This window comes from Sciurus carolinensis, chromosome 11 (genome assembly GCF_902686445.1).
Source record: "Sciurus carolinensis chromosome 11, mSciCar1.2, whole genome shotgun sequence".
In the NCBI taxonomy this organism is placed as follows: domain Eukaryota; kingdom Metazoa; phylum Chordata; class Mammalia; order Rodentia; family Sciuridae; genus Sciurus; species Sciurus carolinensis.
This window is the reverse complement of record NC_062223.1, coordinates 10903785-10927143: the sequence shown is the minus strand read 5'-3', so window position 1 is coordinate 10927143 and position 23359 is coordinate 10903785. Positions and strand designations below refer to the sequence as shown.

At 58.5% G+C, this 23359-nt stretch overlaps 1 protein-coding gene across 30 annotated transcripts in view; it reads right to left on the bottom strand.

Moving 5' to 3' along the window:
- Positions 1-3324: 3324 nt before the first annotated feature.
- Positions 3325-23359, bottom strand: part of Nrxn2 (neurexin 2) — a 102082-nt gene continuing 82047 nt past the window's right edge. For 13 of the 30 annotated variants that reach the window (XM_047516380.1, XM_047516382.1, XM_047516386.1 and 10 more), the window contains 4 exons: positions 21502-21591; positions 17870-18195; positions 15732-15810; positions 3325-4342 (listed from right to left, as the gene is read on the bottom strand). In XM_047516380.1, coding sequence (XP_047372336.1) covers positions 3456-4342; positions 15732-15810; positions 17870-18195; positions 21502-21591 — 1382 coding nt within the window. In that variant the 3' untranslated portion in view covers positions 3325-3455. The remainder of the gene's footprint in view (positions 4343-15731; positions 15811-17869; positions 18196-21501; positions 21592-23359) is intronic. The other 17 variants (XM_047516401.1, XM_047516402.1, XM_047516410.1 and 14 more) reach the window with 3 other exon arrangements.

The following is a 23359-nucleotide window of genomic DNA, read 5'->3' as shown; positions in this document are numbered from 1 at the left end:
ACCACTTAACAGGATTGAACCCTGGAGACCCAGGGCCCTGCTACTCTGGGGAGCCAGCAACATCACTGTGGCCAAGTGGGTGCGCTGCCCAGGAGGCAGCCTGCAGTCCCTGGGGACTGCCCACCAGTGGCAGGCTCCACTTGGGCACCCCACAAAGCAGGGCAAGGGACCTGGGTGTGGGAATGGGGCCCCCTGATCACCCCAACAGTCTTGTCTCAGGGCAGCAGGGGCAGAGGGAAGGGACCCCCTTTGTCCATTGTCCTGGCCGCAGCTGGACCTGCAGCTCATCCGGGGAGACACAGGAGGGGCAGGGCTGGGTGCTCAGGCTCCACATCCATCTCCAGGAAAGGGCTCCCTCCCAGGAGAACCCCCAGCACTGGGGTCCTCCCTGGGGGCACGGGTGGCTGGGTAGGTCTTCAAGGTCAAAAGGGCATCAGCCAGACCCTCCCAGGAGCCTCTTCCACAAGCCCCTGTCCTTGTACCCACAAGGTGGAAATCTGACACATCCCTGCAAGGATCCCGCCCAGGAGCCCAGCTCCATGGCATTCTGTCACCTCCAGATGCTGTTTGGGCCTCTCCTGGGTGGCTGCCAGGCAAGCCAGGCCCCAAAGAGCCCAGTTAAGACTGAGGTGCCATAGTCACCATCTGATGCTCAGGACAAGGACACTGAGACTTAAGTAACTGTCTTATGAGTCGAGGGTCAAGTCCAGGAATCTGTCCTCTTACAACAAAACCCTTTAGTGACAGGCGCTCTTAGACCTCTTATGCCAAAAGGGAGAGTCCCCAGTCTAATGGCAACCAGCAGGATTAGGACCATCCTTTCCTTCCCCTACTTCATCAGGGCCATTCTAAAAATTTCTAGAATAGGGATATTCCTTCCATTCCTGTCACCAAGGAGCTCCCGTTTGCCTGATTGGTTTTTTGACTAGCAATGACAAGGACAGGGGAAACTGAGACAGCCTTGCCCCTGAGCAGGGAACAGCAGCAGAGGGCCTCGGGTGAGCCATCACCAGCAGAGGGAGAGTGTGTCCAGGCAGGACTCCCACATCAGGGCCTCCCCAGACTCCCATAGGTGGTCAGGGCTAACCTCAGCCTGTGACCTCAGGCTACAAGACTGTGGCAGGGATGGGGATGAGGCTGCAGCCTTACCCCAAGGTGGCTGGTTCGGGAGGGCAAGGAGAGGCAAGTCCTTGGAAATCCACACTGGGGGTGGGCAGGGGATCCCTCCCTTGATGGGGCTTTGGATGAGGACTCTCAAAAGGCCTGAGGGGGCACCATGCTGGGGAGGGTCCCAAGATAAGCCCTTCCAGGATGGAGGGGAGAAGAGGGCGGGCAAGCTGGGCTGCTGGAGCTGGCTGGAGCCACTTGGGCAGCATCTGCCACCCCCTCAGGGACATTCCTCTGCCCAGTGGGTTCCTGTGGGTACCCAGGTGCCTAGGACTAAAATGGGCCAGGCTTTTGGACTGGAAATGCCTGGAGTCTGAGTTGGCCCACAGCCAGGGCCGCCTGCTGCAGATGGGCAGTGATGGGCGACACAGCACCAAGGGCCCAGGCAGCAGAGCCAGGAGGGGAGGCGAGATCCACCGAGCAGAAGGCGCAGGCGCCGACGGAGAGAGGAGGCCTGAGTGGCAGCAGCATGCCTGAGACCACTGCCACTGCCACCCCTGGGTCCAGGCCCACTCACTCTCCTCCCCAGGACGCCACACACGTGGATCCTACATAGAATCCGGGTCTCCAGAGTCTGTTTCTTGCCCCTGAGAGGCTCAACACAGACCCACCCCCAATCGTGGCCTTGCTGGGGTCTCCTTGAAGGAATGCGCTCCCTGCCACCTGCAGCAAAAGGAGGCTCTGCTTCCACCTCCAGTCCCAGGAGCCGCCCAGTCGGCCAGGGTGGACTCGGGGCGGAAGTCCCTAGGCTCAAACTCCGGGGGGCCCAGGAGAAGAAGCAGAGACCACAGGAGGCTGGTGGAGGCTGTTGGGCTCAGTTACTGACTCCCTTGAGACCTTGGACCAGGCACCAAAGCTCCCATAAACCAGGAGCGTGCACCGCCTCCAAGGTCGGGGAAGGGTCAGTAGTCCACCCCACACCAGGTCAGCCCCAGGGCCCAGCCCCAGGGCCTGGGCAACACTAAGCCTCTGGGGATTTGTCTCTGGGGCAACATGTTGCCTATCCCTGCTGGGAAGACTGAGAAGGAAGATCTGGGGGCACAGACCAGCCCTCGCTCACCTGCTCCCGGCTGTGTCCTGCCGGCAGCCCCACCAGACACAGACAAGCCGAGCCAGGACCCCAAAGTTGTGCTCAGCTTGAAAGTGCCGGAAACTTACCAGCTCTCATGGGTCCCACTTGGGCCCCAGCCCCAGCCCAAAGCCAGGTCCAGGGTCCTAACAGCACCACCATGAACAAACTGCACAGGACTGTTGGAATTTGGAAAGTTTTTGTTTTCTTTTTCCCACACATTTCCGGGGTTGGGGTGTTTTCCAAGACTCAGACACATTTGTTAACAAAGAGAAAAAAACTGGGGGAGCAGGGAGCCCGTGGGCCGAGAGGTGACCCCAGCAGTCCACAGATGCCACCTCCACTCCCTCCCTTCCCTGCGCCGCGCCCAGCGGGTGCCACAGGCTGCTGCTCTTGGTATCGAGTATTTGTCTTTAATATATATCTGCGTTTGCCTTCCCCTCCCCCCGCCCGCCCCCACCCCTGCTCCTCGGCAGCTTCCCCGTCAATGTCAATGCACGTTGCACGTTGCCCGTTGCCCGTTGCCCATTGCCGGCGGCACACACGCCTCAGGCCTGCAGCCAGGCCTCAGCCCCTCCCCTGGACGGCCCCAGGCGGGCGCCTCTCCCGCTGAGGAGAGCTGGGGCACTCGGGGACAACCCCACTGCCCCGCCCCTCCCCAGCCACCCTGCGGGCCGCTGGGGGGCCATCCTCCCGCCCTTCTCCCACCGACTCTGGAAACCCAAAGGGAGGAAAGGGAGAAACCAGATACACACACACAAAAAAGGAGAAGGGGGAAGGAGGGTGGGGACAGAGAGACACAGCAAGCCTGGGATGGGGACCGGAGGGCTTGGGAAGGGGAGGAAGGCAGGAGGGACGGAGGGAGGAAAAAAATCGAGGGAAATGAACAACGTGTAGTGGACACTTTACAAAACCCCAGCCTTCCTTCCCGCCCAACCCCACCAAAATAAAACTACCCCCCTTAAAAAAATAAATCAACCCAGGGCTGTGAGCACGTGCCCTGCCTGGCGGCGCCGAGCCCAGAGGGACAGACAGCCCCGGGGCTGACAGTGCCTGGCGCCGTGGACGGAGGAGGAAGGGGACGAGCACGGGGTTATCCTTTTCTTTTTTGCGTTTCCTCTGTGCGAGGGAAGCCTGAGGCAGCCAGGGAGAGGGTCCCCAGGCCCGGCAGGAGAGGCCTCCCGGGAGGGGCGGCTGGCAGTGGGCCGGAGCCGGGCGCTCAGACGTAATACTCCTTGTCCTTGTTCTTCTTGGCCTTGCTGGGCGTCTTGGGGGCGGCCGGGGCCTTCTCCTTCACCACCGCCCCATTGCTCTGGGCCGAGTTACTGATGTAGTTCCGGCTCTGGTCCACCTGGTAGGAGCCCTCGTCGCGGTTGCGGTACTTGTACATGGCGTAGAGGAGGATGAGGATGCAGAGCGCCGCCGCCGCCACGATGCCCACCACCATGCCCGTGGTGCTGCTGGACTCCCGGATCACCTCCACCGCTCCCGGCGGGCCCCGCTCCCCGGGCCCCGTGGGGTTGGCTGTGGGCAGATGGGGGAAGCCGGGGGCTGAGGTCCCGCCGGGACGCAGGGGCGGGGGCCTCCGCGGCTCGAAGGACGTGGGGGCCCCGGGCCCCAGGGGCGGGTTCTCCAGCAAGGGCTGCAGCGGGTCTCGGTGGTTCATTTTGCCCGCCGGCAGGTTAGGGGCCGGGACGGAGGGTGCGAACAGCACCCCAGGGGCGCCCGTGGCCCCATCTGTCCTGAGGTTGGGCCGGGGAGCAGGTTTGCGGGGTGACAGGAGGGTGGTGCGGTCCGTGACCAGGGGGAAGGTGGTGTAAAAGTCCTCGTCGTCCGTGGGCGGGAGGCTGGAGTCAAAGACCTCCCCGGAGGCGAAGCCCGAGGCCTCGATGGGCTCCTCGCAGTCGCTGTCGTCCCGCTCCGCCTGGCACGGGCCCCCGGGGGGCGGGCGGCGCGCGGCGGGCGGGGGCAGGGTGTCTTGGGTGGCGCCCACGCCCGTGAGGAAGGGGTAGAAGGTGGGGGGCGGGGGCACGAAGGGGGACCGGGTGGCCACGGGAGGGGGGTCTAAGGAGTCCTCCGTGATAATGGGCAATATTAACTCTCCTCCTAGAAGAAGAAAGAGAAGAGAGAAGAGGGGGCGTCAGCGCGGGCCGGGGCGCGGGCGGCCGGCACAGAGAGAGAAACAACAGCCTCACACACCCAATCGGTTCCAATTGGCTTTGGCGGAGACTAGAGCGGGCCGGGCCCGCCCGCCAGCCGGCCGGAGCACTGCGCTTTAAGCGGGCAGCGGCCCGGATGCCCTGGGCACCCCACGCACGGGCTCTGCGACTCTGGGTTTTGGTCTTTTGTTTGTCTTAAGAAACCAAAAGGAACAGAAAGGAAAGGAAATCGAAAAGAAACGGAAAAAAACAAAAACAACTCTACTGGTTTAAGGCTTTAAAACAGATACAACAGCAGCATTTAAACAAACCTAACAACAATATCTTTTAGGGTTTTTTTTTTTCTAGATTTTTCTTTTTTTTTTTTTTCTTTTTGTTTTTAAAAAAGAAGATAGCATACCACGGAATTCAGGCAACTTACATCAACAAATAGGCCGTGTGATTTTAGCATGAAGAAAAAAATTACAAACAGAGCTGTGTAAGCGGGTTCTCCCGGAAAAAAAATAAGAAAAAACAACTTTTCCGTACAACGTTTCCTGTCTGTTTGGCCTCCCTCCCTCACTCTGCTCTCCCTGGACGTCTCACTTCCTCCTCAACACTGTCTCCTCCCTCACCTGTGCCCTCTCCCCCGCGATTACACACAAAGCTGAACTCTGCGCAGTGCAGGCCTGGGCTGGGCGACTGTCACCAGCACCGGCTGTGGCGGGTCGGGAGGAGGGGTCAGTGGGAAGAGGGGCCGGGGAGGAAGGACTAGCAGGCGCCGTAGGAACTGCTGCGTGGGAGGGGTGGCCAGGGAAGGGGCTTGGAGGGCTAACTGTGGGTGGGCGGTGGGAAAGGAGACTCTGAAGGGGGAGGATGAGGCCCGAGAGGAAGAGTGGGCACGGAGGAGTCAGAAGCAGGTCACTCTGGGAGGGGCGGGGCAAGCCAGAAGAGGCGGGAAGCCGGGGAAGAGCAGGCAGGGGGTGGGGAACAGGGTCACCTGAGTCCTGAGCTAAACCTAACTCCCCACCTTTCTCTCTCCACCCTCCATCTCTGACCCCCACTAACTTCCCCCCTCCCTCCACCCCAGAACCCCCATGAGCCGCCAGGACCTGGCCAGGGCTTGACTGCCTCTGGCCCTCTTATTATTGTTAAAACAATAATAAAACAACGGAAAGAAGAAGAAAGCAAAAAAAGAAAAGAAAATACATACACAGCCATCTGGGAAGGGTGCACTTGCTAAAACAGGGCCCGGGGGAACTAGTGGGCAGGGCACAGTGGTGGTGGGGTCTCCTCCTCTCTAGGTCTCATAACTGGAGCCCCCAGGGCAGAAACTGCAATTCCCATCAGCCCCCCAAGTGAGAACTACAACTCCATTAGCCCTCGGAGGGGTAGTCCCATGGACTCCTGGGTCAACAACTACAACTCCCATCAGCCTCCTGGGCCTCCCCTCAAATCAAAGCACAGCAACCCACTGGCCTGGGTTAGAAGAGACTGGAGCAGGGCTCTCAGTGCCTGGGGGTGGGGGTGGGACTCCTCTGGGGCTGCAGCTTTCACCTCCGGCTCTCCCTCTAGCACACCCTAAGCCCCACCCACACCTGAGCAAGATCTCCCTGAACTGCGAAGCCTCCCCGGTAAGCAAGCACTGCTGGGTCCTGCACCACTGCAACCCTGGCTCCACCCACCCCAGCCCTGGGAAGGCTCTGCAGCTCACACACCTCTGCTGACCCCTCCCTCACCAGCTCCAGCAATCTCACAGAGCCATCTTGGCCACATCAGCCAGTCCTAGAGGAGACCCGGCCACTGAACTGGAAAACTTGCCCAGCTCCCCAGGCTGCTCTTCCCACCAGGAAGACTCCAATCATCCCTGGTCAGGGGCTCCCCTGAACCCCAAACTTTGAAGCCCCAGGACTCCTGACCCTCCATGGGTTCAACCTCAATAAAAAGCTGAGCCAAAAGCAGAGAAGCCTGATGGGATTGTCCAATTCCAGATACTAATGGATGCAGATGTGGAGGCTGGGATGTGCCCAGTCCTTTCCGTGGTTCTGGACACCAGGGAAGCCCAACGCATCCTCCCACGCCTCCAGGCAATGCTCGGACTTAGATGCTAACCTGGGAGGCTACACACCGGCTTGGTCACCGAGTTCCTATGTGACTGGGCACGTTTCTTCACCTCCTGGGCCACAGTTTCCTCATCTACAAAAGTAGGGTTTGGGGCTCCAGGCTCAGAGTGAGGTCAAGGCCTGGCTCTAAGGGTCCTCCAGCCTATAGAGCAACAGAATGTGTCCTTCTCAACCCATCTGAGCCTCACTCACTGAAGGATGGCCTACAGCCTGGTTCCTGGTCCCTGCACCCTGGTTGCAGGAGAGCGGAGAGCCCCTCATGTGGTGACATCCTGGGCCCAAACGTGCCAGACTCCCTTTTCCTGCACAGACCTTGAGCTTGTCTGGGGTCCTCCCTGCAGCCCAATCCACCTGTCTCCCTGACCTTTGCCTTATATTCAAAGCACATTTCCCTACCGATAGCTCACTCATCTGAGTTCGGCCAAACACCTGGTTCAGGCACTCCAGAGGATGCGCCTGCCTCTGGTGCCACATCCCTGCTCTATCCTGGAGCATAGGTTTGGACTTGCTGCCAGTGAAGGCCCAAAAGCCCACGCCTCATCTGTCAGTCTCCCCAAGCACCCAGCATCGAGGTTAGCATAGAGCCGGGGTCATTATGGTTTTCTAGGGAAAGGGAAAGAACATTCTTCAAGTATTTCCTGAGCCATATCAGGATAGGTACCTGGGGAAGCAGGTGAGCAGCAGAGCTCTGCACACCCTCCTGCCTCCACCACCTTGGGCAGCAGGTCCTACTGCTGAGAGCTCAGCCTGGTAGGCACCCCACTACATGGCCCTGTCCACCCTCTGCCAGCCTCACTGTTTTTTTCTAATGGTGCTGGAGATTGAACCCACAGGTGCTCTACCACTGAGCCGCATCCCAGCCCTTTTTATTTTAAGGCAGGGTCTCACTAAGTTGCTGAATGTCTTACTAAATTGCTGACGCAGCCTCAAACTTGTGCTCCTCCTGCCTCAGCCTCCTAGAGTTGCTGGGATTACTGGTGTGCACCACCATGCCAGACTGCCAGCCTCATCTTCCAGACTGGCCACCCGTGAGTCCTGGGAACTCCAGGGTCAAAGTTTGCCCTAAGCTGACTTATGACCTTCAGTCAGTTGGCCAGAGCTGGAGACCTGGCAAAGTACCAGGTCCAAGGCTCAGGCTCAGACCCAGTGGAGAACCATTCTGTGACATGTCCCATCCTAAAGTGCTGATCACAGTACAGACCTGGGCTCTCTACCATCCTGCCACCCCCAGCAAGGCAAAGGCAGGTGGAGCTTCAAGCTTTGAACCACAGACAAGTTCTGCTGCCCTAAGTCCCCCAAAACCATTTGCCCCAACTCGCTGGTCCTCAGGACACTCGGGCTTCCCAGGTCCCCTCCCTAGGCCCACAGCTCTCCTGGGTTTCACATCAGGCCTGTTTTCTTCCTGCCATTCCAGCCTCTCTGGGGGCTTTCTGGCCCTTCTCTGCACAAATTTGGCAGCACATCTCCCAAGACATCCTGCAAGCCCATGTCCCCCACACTGCCGTGACTGCCCCACGGTGCCCCCTTTGCACTCTGTCTCCCACCCCACCCCCTATCCAGTAGGCCATGGAGAATCCTCTCAACCCCAGCTGGGCTCTGGGTGCTTGGCCCTCCTGGCCTTCCTGGGGTCATGTGCTGACCTTCCAGGAAGGATGAGGTGAGCCCAACCTTGGTGAAGAGGCAGCAAGGCCTGAAGGCAGGGAGGACCCCTCAGACACTCTTCACAGGGCAAAGTCCCACTGAGGCCCCTCCAGATGGACTGCTGAGGGAGAGGCACAGATTCGTGAGGACTTGGAGGGGGTCAGCTTTATATCAAGGGTGCACCCTGAGAGCCCTCTGGAGCGATCAGAGTCTAGTCAGAACCCGAGGCAGCCTCCTGCCCAATCCTCAGGCTTCCAGGCAGCTGCAGCATTTGGAAAACACAGGTGCACGTTTATCACAGATGTCACCTACCCACTCTTTGCTCCTCTGCATCCTAAGAAAACAGAATCTTAGTGCACATTAGGCCCATTTGCTAGAGAATTCCATTCTGACCCAGGACACCAGCAGCCATTCCTGAATACTTTCTCCCTCTGGACTCTCCTCTCTCTGGAGAAGCATGCCCAGCAAGCTGGGCTCTTTCTATTTGTAGGGCACAGAAGTCCCCTAATTAGAAATTCACCCACAAACCCCATTCCCACCTAAGCAAGATGTGCCCTCCCTAGTGAGGGAGCCCAGAACTGAGGCTGAGAGTGTCCGAGACCGAGCCATCATCTCACAAGGCACAGCCACCAGCCCTGGGTGCCCTGCCCGGGCTGTGGGGCAAGGTCACTCTCCTACAGGGCATTTCATGTGGATTAGGGAAAAAGGTAGCCCCACTCGGCAGAGCCGGCCCTGCCTGGGCACAACTTCACAGGCGGCATCTGTGCCACGCTGGAAAAAGCCACTCTCCTCCATGCAGGCGCACCCTGCTCTGGGCCCAGGAAACAGCCGGGCAGACAGGGCACTGGCTAGATTCCAGTCCTTACTCACCTGTGTGCGCAACCACCCATGTCACTGCGCACCGTGGCCTGAAGAACGGCGCCCCGCCCCCCCTGGAACGTCAGCATGGCGAGGGCGAAGGTCAGGGCGTTTCCGAGTCAGAGAGGAGAGCTACCTCCTGGGGTTGCACAAGCACACGAGCTCGCCCTCAGAGGCCAGCTTCCATGCCCCTGGCACATGTCACTAAGCACGTGCGTGCGTCTGTGCACACAAGCTCCGTGGAGCTGATGGGCATGTCTGGACAGATGAGCGTGCGTGGGTGGCTCTCTGGCCCTGGCGTGTGTCTGCTGGCCTCCGAGCCTGGCTCTGGGCTCCGTGTGAACGTGTGACTGCCTCTCAGAACATAGGCCATGGCTCTGAACACCTGCCTTCCTCACCACTCATTTCCTCCTTCCCCAGGCAGCTGGACTACGTTTCCCAGTATCCCTTGCAACTGGGCGTGGCCACAGGGCTGAGAAGTGGACCCTGCCCATACAGGCCCCTAGCAGCCTCCCTGGGGTACCGTGCTCCACACTCTCTCCAGTGACCTTGGCAACCACATATTGAAAATGGAGGACCTACAGATGGAAGGAGGGTGGATTATGAAGACGCCCTGGGGACAGAGCCACGTGCTGATCAGGAGTGCTAGGTAGAATGCACCTAAGAGCAAGACTGTTCCTGAGTGAACCACTGAGATTCCCGGCTCGTCTGCTACAGAAACAAAGGTTCCCTTAACAAAATGCAGGCACCGGCACCCAAAATGGGTGTTAGGATAACAAAACCCTGAGGCACTCAGGTGACAATCCAATGAAAGGGACATAGGTGGGAAAGATGAAGACCCATACAACTGGTGGTGGCAAGCATTTGGTGCAAACCACTGCTTGGGAACCTTAGAGGGCAGGGCACACTCTGAGGCTAGGACCCTGAGGGACAGCGAGGGCAAAGGGCTGGGGGTGGTGCCAGCACTGACCTTCTGCTTTTAGAAACGTGTTACAAAAAGGAGACAAGCTTAGGCAAGAACTGGCTGGTGCACAAGCAGGAATGAAGGGCACAGCGCAGGCCAGAAATGCAGGGCCTGCAAACGTCAGAGAAGCCACAGCTTCCAAGCCCCGGATGGGAAGAGAGAAGCCCGAGAGGGCTGGAGGGGCTATCTGGGACTCAGCCCTTCCCAGGATCCGAATGAGGGTGTGGCCTCCCACCTGCTGTTCACGTGGCCCTTGATGGATCTGATGTGTGCGTGTGACATTCGGTCAAAAAGGGCGCAGGGGCAGAGAATGGGAAGCCTTGGGCCTACAGACTGTGCCTAGCAAACTCTACAATGGTGCTGTGACCAGCTCAGCCTTGAAGTCACCCTTGTACCCCAAAGACACAAGAGCGGAGTGGGCCATGAGCGTTCCTGCGTGCCCAAGGAAGACGTTTCTCCCAATATCCACTCCGTGGAGGATGAGGGTGGGGAGGGCCTCCAGGGACATGGAGATGGGGGTCTGACCACGGAGGCGGGGCTTGCTAGAGAAACGCCCCCCTCAGGCTGGAGGCTGCCTGCAGGATGTCCCCATGCCCCCAGCATACTGGGCCAGTGTGAACCCTGAGGCTCCTTGCCCATGCTGGGAACCAGCAGCTGCCGTGTGGCACCGGCCTTCCCTTTCTGAGCTGAGGGTGCTGTGTGGTTGTATTCCAGGTGCCTCTCAGGCTGTGCAGGCACAAGGTAAATTATTCTTCCAGTTCACGGGTCTCCAGGTCACATAGAGGTATCCCCACCAGGGGAGGCAGGCCTGGGATGGGGTGGGCAGCCTTCTCCTGGACATCCTTGCTCTGAGACAAATGCCCTCACTGGGTGGGACTTCCGGTTGTTTCCCTTGAGGAAAGGTGGGTGTATTCTGAGATGGGAGAGGAGTGAAACATCCCTGGTGGCCCTAAAGGCCAGATTGTGGTACGTAAGTCACTAGCTGGAACTCAAGCCTATTTGTGCTTCCTCCTGGAGGCACAGCAAGACCAGACTCCTCGCCTTCCTGAAAGCCAGGCTATGGCCCCATGACTGAACTCTAGATAGCAGAACAAGGGCAGGAGCAATGGCAGCTCTCCCGGGCCTGGCCCAGGAAAACCTCCCCTGCCCCGTCCCCGTCCCCAGCCTCACCACTTGGGAAGTGTTAGGAGTAGTACAGCCACAAGGTGGAAGAGGCTGGCCCTGGGTTATCACCTGAAGACTTGCCCTCTAATCGGGAACACCTATTTATATCCTATTATAAAGAAGACACACATTTCTATGTTGAACTAGAGATGTGGAGTTTATCTGTGATAAGGGCTAACGCAATGTTACTTGAGAGCCTCCTGGAATCTGATCACCTTTATGCTTCCGTGGGTCTGAGCAAATGAGTGTGATGCTGTGGAATGAAGCCGGTGTGTCTCCTTTATGTGCCCATAGGGACAATGCCCCACCAGGGGCCAGCGTGTGAGGCTACTTCCATGCACCTGAGCATGCACGGGACTGAGTGAATCTGAGAGGCTGTGTTTCTGTGCGCCTGAGCACGTCCCTAAGCACATGTGCCCGCCCTTGTGGGTCTGCACAGCTGTGTGTACCCACGAGAGGGCGAACGTACAGGCATGTGCTATGCTGGGTCTGAACACGTGTGCACGCCCTATGGGTCTAAAGATACACATGCACCCTTTATGTGCCACTGCACGGGTACCACTGAGCACACAGTGAACCCATCACTGTGAGCACCTATGTGGGTCCATACAGGCCCAAGTGAGCGTGTGTGTGTGTGTGTGTGTGTGTGCACGCACACCTTGGGGCTCAGCACACACGGCCGGCCTCTGAGAATGTGCCCGCATGCACCCTCTGGGCCTCAGTGCACATGCGCACCTGTGTGTGGGAATGGACCACAGGTTGGCTCTGCAGATGTCTGTGTGCATCTTGGCAAGGACACGTGGATGGAGCTGTGGTACATGCACCCCTGTGCTCCTAAGTAGGGACATGCTCTTCTGTGTGTGTGCATGTACTTCAGTGGGTACAAGCACTCGTGTGCATGCTGATCTGAACACACACACACCTCTGTGGTTCTGAAACGCGTAAGTCTGAACACACGTGGGATCCTATGATCCCTGTGTAGCTGTGAGACATGCAGATGGGTCTGTCCACATATGTGCTATGTGAGCTGAGCACAGATGGGGATTCTGATTCCGAGGACATGTTGCAAAGCATGGGTCTCAGTGGGTCTGAGCACATGTGAGCACATGCTAACACCTAAACATGTGTGTGTCCCAAGGGCCTGAAATCAGTGAGTGCTTCCACAGCCCTGCAGCCCTGTGTATGGTTTGGAACGCTGGGCACATACATCGACAGAGGCGAGCAGGACTGGGCACAGTGGCACTCACCTGTAATCCCAGCTATGGAAGGCTGAAGTGGGCAGACTGCAAATTCAAGGTCAGCCTCTGCAACTTAACGAGGCCCCGTTTCAAAACAAAAAATAAACAGGGCTGCAGATGCCTCACAGACATGCACACAAAACAGATGAGAGAGTGTGCTTGTGGGTCCGAGCACACACTCACATGCGTGTACACACAGCTCTGCGCATTCGTATGACCTGGTGGGTTTAAGGCGCTGTCAGATGTGAGGGCACACTTGTGCCGGGAACACTTATAAGTGTGACGGAGCAGGTGAGCACCTGGGCAGCCGCCTCAAGACAGTGCCTGTGTGCATAGGTTGTATCTATGGGTCTCAACGGGTGTGTATGGGTGTCTAAGGGTTTGCAGGGGGTCTGGGTGTGCACACGCCCTTTGGCTTTAAGCACACGTATGCCTCTGTGTGTCTGAGCATGAAGAGCAAGGGCTCTTACAGGTAAAAACGTGTGTGTGTGTGCACATGTGGAAGTGGGACCGTGTGAGCTTGCTGCGGGCCTGTTGTGTGTGACACGTGTGCACGTCTCTGGCCAGAGCGCATGCATGTGCATATGGACGTGTGCTCTTCGTGTAAGTCAGATTCCTAGAGACCTGGAACACTGAGGACATCACATGGTCGCTGTAGGTGCATGCCCCGAACACACCTCATTCTAAAGAATTCAGCTAGGTCCTTTGGCTGGCCAACCTCAGGTGAAACGGCACCAGGTGGCCAGCTCACTAAGCAGTGGGGGAGGGGGCGGGGCCCGGTTCTGTGAAGGCTCCGGGTTAGCGGGAAGGGTGGGGAGGTGAGCAGGCTGGGAGGGAGCTCCCAGGGCCCACTGTACCCAGGCATGAGGCTCTGGGAGCTGGGAGGGGTCAGGTCCTGGGCAGCCACTGTCTCCAGCCAGGCTGTCTTGACCTCTAACACTGACCGTGGAGCCAAAGGGCTTGGTCATCTGCTCCAGAAAAGCCTCCTTGTCTTGGGACTCTGGAGAGGCTCTGACTGAAGAGGCTGGTGGGGGTGGGGTGGGTTCCTCCAACAGTCTGGGAGGGAAGATCCTGGAGTCCATCTTGCTCCCTGCCTGTCTTCCCATCAGGATGAAGAGGACCACACTTAAGCCTTGGAGTGGTGTGCGGTTTGCACACACAAGAGACCCAGGGCTGGGGAAGAGCCACTGGACTCCCATGACCTCCTCTGGGGGCTCCACCGTGCACTTTCCCTCCCCCGTGTCTGTTTCTAAAGCTGGGTGCTGGGCTGGCCACCAGCCCCTCCCTATCCCTGGCTTCCAGCCCTCCCCCAATCTCCAACCTCCCAACTGTGGCTCTTTTCCCAAGAGGACAGCTCAGTGGTCAGTGACCTCACAGAGCCCTATCTGGGGGCAGCTGACTTGCCAACTTCGACTCCTCCTCACCCCCTTGTCCTAAGAGAGCCTGAAAGATCTGGGGCCATTAGTGTATACGCTGGGCATCACACCCAGGCCCTGGCTGGACTCTGGGCTGGAAGCCAGAACCCCACCCAGAATGTGGCCCTGCTACGGACAGTATGCACTCCATGTCCCTGTATGGTGACTGTCTGGCCCCGCAGGGCCTGTGCAGGGTCCAAGGGAAGCGGAGACTCCTTCTGTCACTGGGAGTTCCCATCCCAGAGTACGGGGCCAGGCAGGGCCCTTTCCTCAAGACCTGCACAGGCCCCTGTCCCCAGAGCCCCATCCCAGGCTCTCCTGCTCCAGTGAGCCTGGGCCAGAGGCCCTAGTCAGCCAGCGGAGCCCCAGTTAGTACCGAGCTTAGAGGGCCAAGCAGGACCGAGGGGCAGTACTGCACGCCACACTGCCACAGGCCCAGAGCCTCCAGAACGTGGTGGGGTTGGAGCACGCATCCCTGAGCTGAGACTCCCCGCCGTCCTTCCACAGTGGGTGGCATCTGCTCCAGGAAGCACAGCCCTGGGCTGTGGACCAGGGAGGCCTTGCAGCCAGCAGCCAGCATCTCCCCCAAGTGCCCCCAGGCCCAAGACCACATATGCCCCCTCTCAGCTCAGCCCACTGCGGGACACAGAGGGCAAACAGGACTCCAGTTTCTGGGTCCGGGGTCCCTTGTCCTTGGTCTCTGGACCTCAGCCTCTGCCCCAGGGCTCCACACTCCATGTTTTGGTCCTGTTCCCTTCTTGCCCAACCCACACTCCATCCAGAGTGGCAGCCCGACCTCAGGTTGAATGTCTCTTCTGGTGCTGATGGGATCCCTGGCCCCCACAGAATGTGCCAGGATATGCTGCCCACCTCCTGACCACAGCCCTCCCCTGCACCTGAGCACACCTGCCCCAACCTCTGGCCTGCTGCCATAGGCCAGGTGCCAACATTGCAAGGTAACAGGGAAAAGTCTCTGGAAAGCCAAGCAAGAGATGTGGGTGGCCTCTCCACTCCCACAGGCTCATCTGGGCTGCAGTAACGTCCATGCTCCCCCACAGGGAAATCTAGCCACATCCAGTACTTCTTCCACTCCCACAGCCGACCTGGAGCATCCTCCTCACCCCAGCTCCTCTCGGCCACTGCAAGCCTGCCCAAATGAGCAGCCAGGCACCCACCATGCCACCTCACTCCCACCCTGAACTACATACAAGGCCACCTGCCCTGCAGGGCTGCTCTCTGCAGCTGCAACCTTGGCTCCAGCCGGCAGCATCAAGCTGAGGCCTGGAGGGCTCCCTGGGGCCCCACCCTCCAGAGACTTCCCTCCCAGCCTGCTCTCCTACAGCTGCTCCCCTACTGGAATCTCTCCAGGGAACCCCAGGTCTGGCCTGGGAAGTACTTCCCACCCAGCATGCTGCCAGGCACATCAGCTGCTCGCCTTGATCTGGCATTCTGGTGGAGTCTCCACCCTGGGCACCCGTTGGATCAGAACACCAGACATGGCCCCGAGACTGGGCATGAGGAGGATTCAGGATCCAGCAGAAACCTCTATGAGTGACCAAGGGAGTACTGGGCCTTGGGACTGCTGGGAGTTGTAGTTCTGGACCTGAGAGCTGATGGGAGTTGTAGTTCCCCACCCCCACTCCAGGACTGGGAGCTGCAGTTCTCATCTTTCTAAGGAAACCCGCTCCCTCTTTTCCCTCCACCTCCCCTTTGCACTCAACCCCAGGACTCCATGCTAAGGACCTCACTACCTCCAAGGGATGGGGCACCAAAAAGCACCTTGCCAGAGGACATCTGAAGCACCTGGGGGCTATAAGGGGGGGAGGGGGAGTATGGGAGAGCTAAAGCCTGCAGCAGGTCCTGGGCTGGGGTCAGGTGACAGGGACTGTCGCCCACCTCCCAGCAGTGTCGTCGCAGGGGCCCCCGGGGCAGGGGAGGGGGGAAAGGCACTCACCAGTACTGGGTTCACACTCCTCCAGGTCCTCGTCATCGCTCGGACACTCAGCCGAGGCCACTAGGAGGTCATCTGTGTTCTGTGGGGCGAGAGGAGGGGTGGGGAAAGAGGGTCCAGGTGGGTGAGCAGACTCCATAGCTGCCTCTTGAGGTGTGTGGCACCACAGGGTTGGGCCCTGGCCAAGGCCCAGTCCTGCCATCACTTGCTGGTGACCTTGGCCCTCCATTTCCTCCTGTGCAACAGGACACCAGACAGCACCAGCCCTGGAGCCCCTGCAGCTCCCAAGGATCAGACAGCACACATTGCGCTTTTTATTTCTAGAAAGCGAGGTGATAGAATGCCAGACCTGGGGCTGCAGGGTGGCAGCAAGGGTCCAGGACACCTTGGGGCAGGGACAGGTGGGTCAGGGGGCAAGGCACAGGGGCCTCTGGAAGCTGCATGAGCTGAGAGGGACAGGGTCTAGAGGGGTTTCCTGGCTCCAGTTTCACCCCCACCCCATCGCCCCTCGTGTGTCTCCCAGCCCCCTTTCCGGAGAACCGGGCTGCATACAATAATTAGGGCTGTGGTTGCCATGACAACAGGAGTCGACTTTGTCAGCATTTTCTCTCCTTCTGATTGCAAAGAAAGAGAATCCCTGAGATGAGTGTGTGTGAGGGGGAGGGGGTACTCGGGTATCAAGGAAGAGACTCGAGGAGGGAAACCCAAAGTCCAGGCAGGACAAGAACCCAAGGGGCTGCAGATGCAGACAAGACCAAGCTTGTCCCCTGGCTCCAGTTGCTGTCATGGGGGCTTCTCCATCACCACCTCACACCTGGGGTCCCGACCCCTCCCTTTCATGGATGGCCTGCCCCCTCTTCCACTGAGACCAGATCCCTCCTGAGATTCGGGTGTGGTAGGTACCCAGCCCAGGTCAAGTCCAGGTCTTCCTCCCAGGCCTCCCCACTCCTAGAGTCAAGGCCCTGGGGAACTGAATCCCCTCAGATCCCTGGATGGCAAAGGAGAGAGGATGGGACACAGGCTTGTCTCTCCCACCTGGCTGCCTCCACTTGCTGGGTCCCCACTCCCTGCAGCACAGACTGACAGGAAGGAGGGACCTTGGAGCACAGAGCCCAGCCCTCAGAAGTAGACGCTAAGACAGACTGGATGAGGGTAGGTAGGGACATGTTCTCATGGCCACCCCCAGATCCCTCCTAGAGGACAGAGGTCCCTCCAGACCTGGAAGCCCAATAGCCCAGGCAGTGAGATAGGACAATGGGAGGTAGATGCACCATGGGACAGGGTGGCTAAGCAAGGGCAAGGGGCTAGGTGTGAGCCCTTGCCAGAACAAGCAACGAGCAGCGGGAAGCTCAGCCGGCCCCAGGGCTGCCTCAGTAGTCCCCCAGGCTTAATCGGCTGTGACGCTCAGGAAAGCCAGGTCCACCCTGCTCCTTGGAGCATCATTCCCCACGTGCAGCCCACTTGGGTCCCTCAGAGCCTGACCTGACCCTGGGCGCACCTACATAGGTGGGGTGAAGCTCCAGGGAACTGTGACCTGCTCAGACCCCCAGGCACAGAGGAGGATGCTGAGGCTGGCTACTGGGGGTGCTTCTCCAGGTCACAGGAAGAGGATGTGTGAAGGCAAGGGACCTACAGCCAGGGCCTGTCCCCGAGCAGGAACTCCCCTGGAAGGGACTCCGGCAAACTAGGAGAGGCTGCTCCTGGCCTACAGCAGCCTCTGGAGAGGGGACATACACCTAGGGTGACTACATCTGTCCCCTCCAGTGTGGCCCCTCTGCCCAAGATGCTGACATCCAGGTAATGCCCACCTCCCACTACCTGTCCTCACAACACCAGCCAGGGCCTTTGTGGAAAGCAGAAAGGTCACTTTGCCCCAACCCCTGGTCTAGACTTCCCGGCTCTTGGGTGGGGTGGGTAGTCTTCCCCTGGGCAACTACCCCCCCAGCTCTGGGAAAGGACCCTCTAGAAATAATGGCCCCCACATCTTCAGTATCCCTGGTCACCAAGGTGAAGGCCACTTCCTGAAGGTGACCTAGCATCTCTCACCTAAACCATCACCTTGACAACATGGTCAGGAAAAGCAGCCTCCAGGATCCTACCAGACCCCTGGGACCTTCACCCAAAGTCCTTGAGAGCCTCACCTGGGTGGTGCTGTCCCTCAGCGTGGGGGAGCGGCCCCGGCGCGTGGTGGTAGTGGCCATAGTGGTAGTGGTCTCCATGATGGTGGTGGCCATGTCCGCCAGCAGGGTGGTGGCCGTGGTCTCTGCACTGAGCAGCACGGACGGCCCCTCCCCCACCAGGCGCAGGTGGCCCTCAGTCCGCACGTTGGGGTCGCTCTCGGCGGCCAGCGCCAGCACCTTGAGACCATTGTAGTAGAGGCCGGACACCTGGCCCTGGAAGGGGCGGCCCTGATCCCGGCCCCCGATCTTGATGGCAGCCTGGCTGTTGAAGATGGTCAGCTGGCGTCCTGGGGTGGGGGGCAATGGGAAAGGGGCGGGAGAAGGTGACAGGAGGGTCAGGGAGTGTGGGGGAGGCCAGGAAGGGTGGGGAGAATGGAGGGGAGCCAAGGGGAGGAGGGAGGAACCAGGGGGACACCGCGGGTGGGGTCGGGGAGAAATGAGGAAGGGGCAGACAACCAAAGGGAAAGTCCTTGTCAGCTGAAGCCCTTAGCCGAGCCAGGAGGGACCCCGGCAGGGGAGGGTCCCCAGGGCACACATGAGCTGGGACAGGGAGCCGTCACCCCCTCTTCCCCACCATGCGCATGCCTTCTCAGCCTCCACCTGGCCCCTCGGCTCCCCTGCCAGGGCATCACCCGCTTCTTCCTCTCCCCTCAATGCAGCCCCCATCTTCTCCCACCGCTTCCCCGCGCACCCCACCCGTGCCCAGCCCTGAGCCGTGGCGCCCCCAGAAGTGGCAGATGGCGAAGACCAAGAGGCAGAGACGGGGCACTCCGGCGGAGGAGGCGGGACCAGGGCGGTCAGTGCGCGGCCCCGCCCACCGCAGCCCCGGCTCCTCCCCGCCCAGGCCCCGCCCGCCCAGGCCCCGCCCGCCCAGGCCCGCACCGGGCGGCACAGCCCTTCCCGCCTGGTGTGCAAGCACAGAAGTGGAAAACGTTAAAGGGACCTTGCTTCGCTCGCTGACAGCCAAAAAACCGCTCCAGCTCCAATCTCGCTCCGCACTCGGCCGTATTACACCTCAGATTTCCCACCTGCGTGGGGTTTGGCTGTTCACTTTGGTTTTAGTGGATCTGGGGGTCGGTTTAACCCTCTGAGTTTGTTTGTTTTGGTTTGGTTTTTAGAAAAGATATTTATTATGTTTAAGTTTAGATTTAACTTTGATTTTTGGTGTTGCTTATTTTGGGGGGTAGGGATTGGACAGATGGACTGCTCCATTGCCCCTTCTCCCCTGGACCTTCAACTGCTGGCTCTGGGGGTTTTAAGTCCTGGCTTAGCCCTTGTTAGCCTCTGGTTAATGCCTCGTTAAAGATCTGGTTTAGAGTTAGGTGCCTGTAAGCCCTGCCCCCAAAGCCTGGGCTGAGGACAGTCCAACTTGTGAAACCCACAACCTCTTTGGAAACACCTGCTCTCTGGGACACCCAAGTCCCTGGAACCCCCAGTCATCTGCCTGGCCTCTGGCCAATTATGGGCCACTGGTGTGTTTCCTCAGCCTCCCTGCTCAGCCTCTCCTCCTCCAGCAGCCTCTCACTGCCCACACAAGGACGATCCCAGAGCATCGCTGCTTCCTTACAAACGAGGGAGTCAGAACCCACAGAAGCAGAAGACTGATGGTGGCAGCTTAGGACAGGTCCCAAGATACCAGATCCAGAAAACCCTGAGAACCACTGTGTTCAAGTTTATTCCTAGGCATAAGAATGGTGAGAAAAAAAGAGCCAGGCACAGTGGTGCATGCCTGTAATCCCAGTGGCTTGGGAGGCTGGAACAGGAGGATCACAAGTTCCAGGCCAGCCTCAGAAACTTAGTAAGACCCGGTCTCAAAATTAAAAATAAAAGGAGGTGGGGATGTAGCTCAGGGATAGAGCCCATCCATGGGTTCCATCTCTAGTACCATCACCAAAAAAAAAAAAAAGAAGAGAGTCATGGTGGTCAAATGGGTTTGAAAAGCAAACAAGTCATCACTAAACAGGTTCCTTTCTTGTGGGATGTCTCAGAGCCTTTATGAAACGAGGTACATGTGCATCTCTGAGAGGAGGAAACAGGACTCAGCACTTCCAAACTTATCTTACCACAGTCCCTTTGTTGTGAAGCATCTCATGGGACTATTTCACAGAATGTGTTTTTGAACTGGAAAATTGATTCATTCCATAAATATTTATTGAGCACCTACCATAAGCCGGGCTGTGACAATAAACATCCCCTCCAAGAAGGCCTCACCCTTATCTCAGATACTTGCCTGAGGCTTCTCACTGCACAGCACCTTTGCAATATGCTTTGGAGGTGGGCTGAGCTAGGCCCATGTCCCTGTCTTCTCAAGGAGGGAACTAGCTTAGCTGGGGGAAGCACTGAGCCAAGGCCACACCCAAACTGAGCATCTTCTTCCACTCCTTGGGAAGCTCAATCTGTCACTTTCTAGAACAGTACATACAGGCCTACAGAGGTCAAGGACAGCTGGACCCCAAGTCCCATCCTGCCCCTAGCAGGGCCTGTTCAGTTCTCCCTAACCTTTGGGGTCACAAGTTGCCCAGCCTCAGCCCAGGCAGATCCCTTGGCCTCTGTGATTCTGGGAGAGGGAGGTGGGTAACAGAGAGGAAGCCACCTGACTTTAGGAAACTTGGTCCTGTGGCCCCTGCCCCTGTCCCCACCCACCGTGAATGCCTCAAAGGGTTAAAGTTCGCCCCGCTGGAGGGAGCAGCCCAGTGTGGCTGGGGGCTGTAGGTTTTAGCGATGTCTATTACAGTCCCTTTAACTTTTTGTCCTGTTATGGATTTATCACATCTGGTTATCAGCATTTTAGGCCCCTCTGGTGTGGGGGGCTGGAAGTTACATTGGGAGTTTTATTGGGGAAGGCCCCAGTGGACATTTAAGCACAGTTATCAGCTGGTTAAGTGGGGGTTTAACAGTTCTGCTCCCCCCTGGAGTTTAGCCTTAGAGGTACAGAGCTCGCCCCTCCTCCAACACCCTGCCACAGGGGGGCCTCTCAGGAGCCCACCCTCTTCCTCAATAGCCCGGTAGGGAGAAGCCCCTGCAGGCCATGGCCTCCTCCCTCCCTCAGTCTCCCACTGGCTTCCACTACTTCTGAGAGGTCTTGTGGACCGAAGGAGCCCATTCCAGAGACAGTGGCCCGCAGGAGCTAGCTTCGGGGTCTCTCCAGTAGGATCCGAGGCCCCTGCTCTTCCCCTTCTCCTCAGCTGGCCCCAGGAGGCCTGCCCAGCCCTCACCTGGATCCCCGAATCAGCCCTTCCTGCTTCCCGAAGGGCCAGGGCCGCTTGGCCCTGCACAAAAGCCTCATCAGTCAGAGAGGGGCTCAGACAGAGGGATCTGACCTAGCAGCTGGGGAGCGTCTGACCTCGTGGATCTCAGGGTTAGAAAGGGAAGGAAGCCTCTCTCTCTTCTAGAAAACCCTTCGCCAAACCCCATCCTGAAACCCAGAGACTGCGGGCTACAAAGGGGACGGACGGAGGGGAGCATCTGGCCGGACAATCGTCCCTTGGCGTGGGGCCAGGCGTGGCAAAGGCACGGGCGGGGAAGAGAGAGCTCTGCACCTCTAAGATGGCAGTTTAGGGTTAGTTAGTGATTAATTAGTTCTGGTTAATTACCTTTGTCGAGCAGCCACTCATCTACTACTCGACCGAGCCGGTAGGGGATTCTCTGTCTAGCAATCGCCAGGCGCTCGTTATCAAAGTTTCCTTGGAAAAGTTTAGAGAGACAGTAGGTTTCTCAGGCGGCGAAGTCCAAAGGAGTTAGAAAGTAATTATGCACTTCTCAGGAGACCCAGGGTACGCAGCCACGTCCAACGAAAGAGCGGGAGGCAGGAAAAGAAATGCTGGGTCCTCTTCTCCTCTCCCAGCCCCTCCCTAGGCTCCCATCCAGAGCCAGCCTCCCCCCCGGGGGCGGGAGCAACCCAGAGCAAAAGAGGGAAAAGAAGAAAAGGCCAGGGATGTACAGAAAAGGCAGCCCGAAGGTCAAGGTCAGAGATGGAACGGGTTTATCTGGTCCCTGGGTTGAGGCCCTTCTTCCTCCGCCATCCCAAAGTGGGCGGCGGGACAGGGGCAGGGCATTTAGCAGGTTTAAGTGCGGGGTGGGAGTCCTCGTGGCCCAGGTGGCCCAACTGGCTACTGGTTTAGAGGGCAGTTTAGAAGTGGGAGGGTGGGTTAAGAGGGGTTTATGCGGCATTTAAGGGGGTCTCCCGGCACACGCATCCGACTGTGCAACTTAAAGCTCTCTCCAAGCCACGGTGACTCCCTTTGCCTCAGGTGCTCAGCTCCAGCTGCCCCTCATTTCCCGCTCGCGCCACACCCTGGCCCCGCCACCACCTTCACATTAACCCTGCTCCAGCTTGACCCCATCGCTGCTCTCTTTTAAGGCACCGTGCCTCCTCACGCTAGTCCCAGCTCCCTCAGTACCTGGTGGCCACCACGGGTGACCTCGCAGCCCCCAACCCCTTCTCCCACAACTCTCTCAGCCCTCCCCTGCAGGCAGCTGGCCTTCACCCCTGCTCTCTGCTCAAAGCGCTTCGCTCCTTCCTGCCCTGCCAGCCCAGTCTCAGCTCCTCGCCTCTCCTTCATCCGCAGGCCCAGCCCACCCCTCAGCCTTCCTCCTTCAGACTCCTTCTCCCAATTCTAACCCTCCCCTCTCTCCCTCCTTGGCTGCCCATCTGGATACCCACCTGCTCCTCTCTCCACTCCCAATCTGCAGCCCCTGGAGACAGGAAGGGAGGGTGTGCGTGAGCACACAGGCGCACGCGCACCTGTGTGGTACGGGGTTGTCGGTGTGCCTCTAGGTATGTATGTGCTCCTTCGGGGGCGGAGGCGATCCCAAGCCATAGCAATGAAAAGGAAAATGGCTGAGCTTGGGAATCTAGCCACTCCTTCCATTTAAACCACTCCATGCCTTTCAGGACACCCTGGGCCTGGGAGCAGAGTCTCCACTGCATGGCTCTGGCCTGGGCCTGCCTGTGTACACCTCCCATGAACGTGGGCACGTGTGTTCCTGTGTGCATAGATGGTGCCTCCTCAGGTTCTTACAAGACAGACTCCGCTTTCCCTATAAATTGAAAATGGATAATTCGATCATCTGTGTGTGTGTGTGTGTGTGTGTGTGTGTGTCCTGAAAGGAAGAAGGTACATCTGACTTGTTGGAGGGCAGCTGAGTATATAAAAACGCTAACAAAAACCCTGTTTATGGAGCATCTCTCTCAGTTCCAGCACTTTCCTTGGATTTTCACATGGAATCCTCACAGCATCACTATGAGGTAGGAATTGTCCTCATGGTTCAGAGGTGGAAGCTGGTTTCAGAGGCTAGATGACCCGTCCCCGGGCAAGAGGAGATCCAGTATTAAAATCCTGCTAACTGGGAGTCCATGGGCTGCGTTTCTGCTCCCTAAGAGTAGTGGGGGTCATTCTCCAGGCCCTGGCGTGCTGCTGACTTGGCCTGCTGGTGATGTTCAAGATTCGC